The sequence below is a fragment of the Larus michahellis genome, chromosome 1, assembly GCF_964199755.1.
Source record: "Larus michahellis chromosome 1, bLarMic1.1, whole genome shotgun sequence".
NCBI classification, from domain to species: domain Eukaryota; kingdom Metazoa; phylum Chordata; class Aves; order Charadriiformes; family Laridae; genus Larus; species Larus michahellis.
In genome coordinates this window covers 113,969,182-113,977,126 of record NC_133896.1, presented here as the reverse complement: position 1 = coordinate 113,977,126, position 7,945 = coordinate 113,969,182, and the positions used below count along the sequence as shown (strand labels likewise).

The following is a 7,945-nucleotide window of genomic DNA, read 5'->3' as shown; positions in this document are numbered from 1 at the left end:
ACACCACTTGAAAGCCTGTAATGAAAAGTCGAGTGCCGCTCCAATAAAAACATACAAACAAATATTCATATATTTTACTGTTCTAACACAAAACGTTCTCTATAAAGAGTAGGAATCAAAATAGTGTCAGGTAACAGAATTACCTAAGGACGCATTAAATTTCTTTTTCCACAAAATAATTAAGTTTCTTCATTAAAACCAGAGAGTATTTCAGGTCTACAAAACAAGCCCTATAGATCTTTTCTTTTACTTCTAATAGAAATTTAATTAGGACTGATAAAAGATTTGCGAGATATTTTGTGGCAACAATAGCAACCCATTTCAAGTACGAAATTAAGGTTTTAATCCTGGTCACTTACATGACTAAAATACCAATTAAAAAAAAAGAATTTATTCTTAAGCTTCACAAATTCCACTTTTTAAAACCTCTATTTCCTCTACTTAAATCAATTTCTAGAAATTTTGTTCAGAGGGTGTATTATATTTCTGCTAATAATACTTTTTTTCCTCATTTTTTTCCTAAGAATAGAAAGAAGGTGCCATTATTGTTTTGCTTCAGAAGCCAGTCCCTACTATCAGAATAGACTTGGCATGGCCACACACACGGAGGTGTTCAGGTGCACTATCATACAGATCAGTAAAGAATATACAAAAAAACCCTTAGTGTATAATACTGTGACAGTTTTTCCGATATATTCACATTCAGTAATCTCTGACTACCTGTAACTAAACTGGCCATAAATCCTGAAGAACCTTGTCTATAAAATTGAGTAACCCATCAATATACCGTATCTCTTCTAAAAATACCCGTATTTTACAGTAATATACAAGGTATCTGCTTGCAAACACAGAAGTAGCCATAAATAAAACTTTATTCTTTCATTTCATTTACAAGCTACCAGGTACCATGTATTTACACAGCACTGGACACTTAAAGTAGTTGCAGTCACAAAATGATCCAGACAGCTGTTGATAAAGTAAAGGATCTTAAGATAAAAGCAAAGTAATACTGTAACAGATAAGTGGCAAAAAAGCAGTTTTGCCATAATGATCAGACTTGCATGTTGCATCAATTGTGGTTGAAACGACTGAGCGCCATGCGATTCTCAGCTTTAATTGTTTGCAGTCTGGCTAAAGTTTGTACAGTCATTTCTCTTTTGCAGTTATTAAAATAAAAAAGTTAAAAACTATAGCAGCAACAAGCAAACCCTGTGACAGGAAGGCAAGGTTTAAGAACTAAAAAAGTTTATACAATGTGCTTAGGAAGGTTGCAGAATTTATCTTCCGTCGGCTGGAGTTCGACTGAGTGACAACATGATTCGGGCGTATCTTTCACACAGTTCGTGTGTGGAGTAGGAGGGTAACTTTGGCGGGTCATTGAAACCTTTAATCTCTGTAGAACAATCTAGCAGTTTTGGCAGGAAATCTGTCAGCTTTTCTTGCAAGTTAGCTGCAAATAAAACAATAAAAAAACAAACCCGTAAGCATTTACATCCGCATGTGGAATTCTCCTTTTTCTGCCCAACACTGACTTTTTCTTTTATTAGAGGGTGGTAAGAGGAGGAGTATCGCTTGGAATAATCCACTTCAGGTCTGCCAGCAATAACTAGGACATACCAATTCCTAGTAAAATGTTACTATAAACACCCCTTCAGATGGTCTACACCCACAAATGTTTTTCCATTCAAAAAGAGTGTTTCCTTTAAGGCCTAATGCCCCAGTCTAATATATGGAAAAACTGTTTATTAAATGCATGCAGGATTATTCAAAAGTTATGGTAGCTCAAAATACGTTACCAAGGCACAGAAGATATAGGCTCACTTCAAGACATTGAAAACATCACATTTATTAAAAAAGGTGCACAACGGCCTTTTACCTTAATGAATAAATGACTTACGTTCCATTTCTTGTCCAAGATAGGAACACCAACGGTTTCTCATATCTTCCACAGCGACAATATCTTTTTCTTCCATTTCATCCACCAGTAGTAATGGCAAACACGGGACAATAAGCTCATTCATAATGATCAGGCCATTATTTACTTCCTGATCATCTCCTGATTCAAACAGTGCTGCAGCATGTTCATTTAGTTTCTTCATAAACCACCACAAAAAAGGAAAGCCTTTAAGTATACAGCATTTCACATTCTACCATGCATCAGTTTCTTTTTGTTTTAAAGCAGAGTCTTCCTACAAAGCTACCTGGGAATTTGTAATAATCACATTTGTGTTTCAATGTTTACAGCAAGGATGCATATACTCTATTAAACCACTTGATCTCATGCTATTCCTCAAAGCCACTGACAACTCAACCTTTGCAGCTGTTCTTTTTAACGACTGAGGTCCTATCACCTGCTTTTGTTTTCTCACCATTGCTAAAAGTGACATAATCAAGGAAAAAAAACAAACAAACTTGTTTCCTGCTGATGCCTTTTCCGATACTTGTCTCCCTGTCAAACTGTGCCAACAGGGTAAGTCTGCTCACCAACACTGTCAACTGTTCCCACCTAGCCCAGACATGATGACAGTAAGCACACTATTTACAATCATAAAGGATGGTGATTAATAATAATAATAAAAAAAAGGGAATAATGTTTTCCTTCTTACTTTTGCCTTTTTTTCCTTACATAAGTCTAAGCATTAACTTGTTAATGAAAGGTGTTTTTTGTTGGTTTTGTTATAAATGATGGCAACGCTTTTCTACTAAAATTTTGTTAAAGCTATGCAGCAAGTTCAACTTTTTGAAACATACTTCACCCTTCACTTACTAGCAAACATTCTCGTCTGTAGTGAGATATCAGCTCTTCATCATGCCCTCTGTATGGGCCTTTGGACAAGAGTTCTTTGTTATTCTGGTAAGCATAGATAAGGTAGAGCAAGGCTTCCATATAGCTGAAGTAAAGTAAAGAAACAAAAACATTAGATGCAACACCCAGGTACCACCTGTTTCAAGCTAACTACTGTGCTCTTCGCAAGATAGGTAACTTCACTTGCTTGTTTGACTGCAAGTACATCCCTCCCCACCAACCTTCATAACATTTTTTTTATTACCGCACAATTTTGTCTTTTATGCACATTAGAACAATTTATTTTATTATCAGCTTAGATCACTCGCACATGAATTCTGATCCAAAGATCGCTAAAACTAAGGGATATCATTGCACTCACTTCAAAAAATAGCTTCGGATTAGCCTTAAGTATACATGAAAACTTAATTTTTTCCTATGTGCATTTATGCTACATTAAGTTTTCTCTTCTGTTGCCATATATATCTCGATAGCATTCTACACCTCAGCAAATAAGACTTAAAGCTGTCACCTTATTTCTAAAAAATAAACTCTGATTTTTTAGTCTCGATAACCGTAAGTAATTCCAAACTATTGAAATCTAAAGTGACAGAAGCAGCCACAAAAGCATTTAATGATGTTCATTTATTGATATGCAGAAAATAAATACAAGCCTAATTGGTAAAGGATGAGTAACACAGAACCTAAGAACCTAGCAGTTAATAGTCAATAATATGTGTGCGATCCCTTCACACATAGATAACAATCCCCCTTTACACTACTGTGTACTATTTCCAGCAAACAACTTAAATTGTTAATTCTCTGACTTACAGAAACCCAGTTATGACAGATAGACACTGATAGTAACAGATAGTAACTTCAAGCAGTTACCCTAAAAACAAGCAGTTAGAAATCTCATTTTTATTCAAACTAAAAAAAACCAAACAAAACTATGAAGAGGAATTTCCTGACCGAGTGTTAGAGGAACAGTACATTGTGCACTCACTCACTTCTAGTGAGAACAGGAGGTCATGATTAAGGTTTAAACTACCAAAACCAAACCACCAAACTACTAAAAATGGCTGAAAAGTAAGTGTGAGTACACAGAGGGCATACCTGAAAAACACATGTCAGAATTTTCCGAAGTAGACAAACCCAAGAGTTAGAGTAATGCCTCCCAACGAGACAACATAAAAAGAAGGGAAAGGGCTACTTGAAATAGCAATGGTTCCTAAAAGTTTTGCCTTCTAATAACCTTGTTTAGAAGAACAAGATGAAACCCAACACAGTAATTTCAGAATCTACTGTGAAGTTGTTTCTTCCACCATGAGATCTGCTTGTAGTTCCTTGCAATTCTAAATGTTTATTGCTTAAGTAGTTAATATATTACATTGCAAGTGCAGTCACTGTTCTCTGCCTTTTTGTACTCAAAATACAAAGCTATGCTTTCATTAAGAGAAGTCCTGTTATCCTCTCCAGTCCATTTCTCCTGCCCATGAAAACCCTTCACACCACTGATCACCAACACAACTGACCAGACGGCAGAAAACTTAATGTATAAGGAAAGGAGAGAAGATGATGGCAAGGAACTGGAATCGCTAGACATAAGACCAGCGGGGCAGAACGTTCTCTCCCTTTCCATTCTTAGTTCAGTTATTTGTGAAACTGCAGGTTGAAATTACAGTCTCAAAACCTCAGTTGATCCAAGTTAAAAACTTGCTGCTGGGAGTGAGTGGCCTTATTCCTGTCCCTCTTCCTGCCCCTTCCCCCAGTTGTGTGACCTTTCCCTGAAACAACCATACTGCCATCTAAGAGCAAGATAAGCTATTTTAAAATATCACCATTATTATACATCCAAGCTGGGAGTCCTTATGTATCTTGACAGTCTGAGGAATAAGACTACAGTGTAAAAAAACAGATTCTGCCTTTTCACACCTGAAGTGCATATGAGCTCCAGCCTACGAAGCCTAAGCCTGAAATCACTGAAGCTGCTCACAGAATTATGGAGCTCACTGGGCCCAGGCTTTGGAAAAGATGCAGACAGTACAGGCTGGCTAAATTTTAGCACTGCTTTGAAAAAGGTATTTCCATCAAAACTGCAAAACTATTGGCTTTCCAAGAAAACTTAAAAGGCAACCGCTAAGGTCTACAGTTTGTTCACTTTTCAGTTGCAACCACAAGAGTGAGCTGCAGGTAAAACTCCTGCCAAGATTCACCAGCTGGCTGTGTTCATCTCGCCCACAAGAGGTTCCTACTCTATAGTACAGTCAGAGAAGATATGCCTGAAAGACCCTTTAATTCTCCACCTGCAGTGAAAAGGGGGCCTTGTCAGCCACCATAAGGGATCATGAGTGAACACTGAAAGTAGGCATGACAAAGATACACCAAACTACTTCTTTAATGTTGATTTTGCATTCGTTCAACACAGTACAATTGTTTAAGGAAATCAGAGACCACCTGGATAAAGGCTTATTTCTGGTTCCATCTGGAGACTGAGTGCTGCTAGGTATTCAATTAGCATTACTAAAAATAAGAAAAGCTGGTTTACTGAGGGGGATGGGTTTCTGAAAAAAGCCTCAAAACAGCCCTGCTAATAAAGGTCGCATTTCAATTATGAAAGTCTATGTTTTCATAAATATTTTTAAAGTTACATTTTTATGATTTCAGTGTTAATAAAAGAATTGTAAGAGTTCATCAATTTAGTCTCATTTGCAGAATAAGGATGGTAATACTGCCCTCTGGAGTGTACAAGATGTGAACCTCAGTAAATATCTCCGTCCTTTGGGAATCTGTAGCTGAAACGTGGGTGAATAATTCCAATACATGCTTTTAGAGCAGGTCAATGGATACCCAGATCCTCACCCATCCTCTAAGCATGCTTAACTCTAGTCCTACTGTCTTTGTATTACATACCTCCTGAAGCATTTATGAAATTGCATTTCTTGCCAATGGGAACAAATGCTATGCTTCTTTGGATGTTAGATGAGTCTGATAATACTGAATTTTTTATTTCTGACCAACATCGGAGTCTAAGACTGGTCATTATAGGCTTGTTTTCTAAATTACGAAGATGTTTGGTAGCAAACATCTTACTCTAATTCTGCAAATTATTGTAAATAATGGAAAACTATACTAAAAATACTGTTCAGCACAGAGAAGAAACATGTGCTTGCCTCCTTCTCCCTGGCATAATCAGAATACACTATGGTAAGAGGAGGATTAGTGAAAACACTAATATTTTACAGATGGAGGTACCATCCTGGAGTCCCAGTGCCAAGGGATGTGAAGATCTTCCATTCCTGCCTGCATGAAGTCTGGGGGTAACAAGGAGGGTTCCTATGGACCACACCAATGCCTGTGACATTTTTGCCTCCTTAAGGGATCAAGCAATACCAGAGTGTTTATTTTTCAAATAAGCCGGGCAATCTTCTGACCAACCTTTGTACATAAGCTATTTAAGCCTGACAAAGTAGCATATTGCAATTTAGATTGTTAATGAATGTACTATTTATTACATGCTAACAACCAGAAGACAACCCAAGACTATAGGCTCATTGTGTTAGCCGCTATACAAAGCCATAGCTTGTCACAAAGACAAGGCACAGTGTCTTTTCCAATCTTTTTTCCCATTTTGTTTGGGGCCTGCCTTTTTTGCGGGCATACAAGACAAGAAAGAGAAATATGAAGCAATTTACTACACAGCACAAAGAAAAGAAATGAAGTTTGATTCCCACCATAGTTCCCCTACCTACTGTGTAATACATGAAAAAAAGAAAGTAAATCAGTGATTGACTACAGAATTGTTTTCACAATCAAAAATCTACATCATATGATAGCTCAATTTTGACATCACAGATGTCAGCCACTAGATAATTTGCAGCTAATCATTTTGTTCCTTCGGCTGGGCATGGGAGGAGGACGTACCCTGAACAATCCTGTTTCAAAGACTCTTCTGCAGAATGCTTTGAGGCATATATATTTATACTGCAGTCACCATCCTTGTTGCATGTAGTACATCAGACATTAAGTTTTAGCTATAGTGCATTAAGTACATAAATGTCACCAATTTTATACAGACATTTCCTGACTTGGTTCAAAAAGAGACAGTAATGAATCACCATTGCTTCATGGAGCTAAGAAGAATCAGCTACAGCTATGATAGTTATGCGTGATAGCTCTCCTCAAATATGTTCTTTTTTTTCCTGACCTTTAAAAAGCCCATCACAGGGGGAATTTTGGCTCAGACAAATGGAGAAGGCAAAACTTTGCTTCTGTGGGAAGACCCAATAAAAAGACGGATAAAATGGGGACTTGACTAATTATGATTGCTGATGAAAGCAGATAAATGTATGTGCACATGTGGTGCCCAAGAGGAAAGGTTTTTATGTCTGAGAGATACTCCAAGGACCTAACAGTAGGCGAGGAGGAGGAAAAAGGGAGCATGTGGAGGGTGCTCTGAAAAGAGTCCATGGCTTGGTAAAAGATTGGAAATGGACATTAGGAATAGGAAGTTGCAGGAAACTTTGAGGTAGATGCAAGACTGAAGACATTAATGGACTGAATAAATGCTTAACTAAAATGAAGAACACATTAAACAAGTCCTAATTCAAAAAAATAACTTTACTTATCAATATTACATTTCACCTTGAAATTGTTCTACTACATTTGAGTTCTATACTACCACTTACCTCTTTTTTTGGAAAAACTCCAATCCTACCATGAGAAACATGGTTGTTTCCCTGAAATTTCTATAGTCTTGATGCCATTTCTGCATATAAGAAAGGGTATATAGAATTTCATCCACAAACATGAAATACAATTTTTTATTTTTTTTAACCACACACTTGACTTAGTGATGAATACTCACAGTAAGCACTAAGGACCCCTAGTATGCTTGCACACGTGAAAAGTCCATCTGAATTCCCCCCTCCCTCAATAAAAAAAAAAATTATTAAATATCTAAAATTTTTCTATATGAGATTATTTTTACAGAATGTATTACCGTTTGAAAGTAACACAAAGCATCTTTGGAGAGCCACAGTCAGAATTATATGAGATCCCCTTTTCCTTCTCAAAAAGAGTTGAGAAGCTAATAGCCTTTTTCTCCTTCCTACATTACACTCAGTTATTTACTCAGAAAGTGTTAGAAAGCTTTTTCAT

The 7,945-nt window shown here is 36.9% G+C and overlaps 1 protein-coding gene across 5 annotated transcripts in view; it reads right to left on the bottom strand.

Annotated features, from left to right (window-relative positions):
• Positions 1–371: 371 nt before the first annotated feature.
• The window catches only part of USP25 (ubiquitin specific peptidase 25), a 96,916-nt gene continuing 89,342 nt past the window's right edge, over positions 372–7,945 (bottom strand). For all 5 annotated transcript variants that reach the window (XM_074599739.1, XM_074599749.1, XM_074599759.1 and 2 more), the window contains 4 exons: positions 7,474–7,553; positions 2,768–2,891; positions 1,898–2,093; positions 372–1,450 (listed from right to left, as the gene is read on the bottom strand). In XM_074599739.1, coding sequence (XP_074455840.1) covers positions 1,278–1,450; positions 1,898–2,093; positions 2,768–2,891; positions 7,474–7,553 — 573 coding nt within the window. In that variant the 3' untranslated portion in view covers positions 372–1,277. The remainder of the gene's footprint in view (positions 1,451–1,897; positions 2,094–2,767; positions 2,892–7,473; positions 7,554–7,945) is intronic.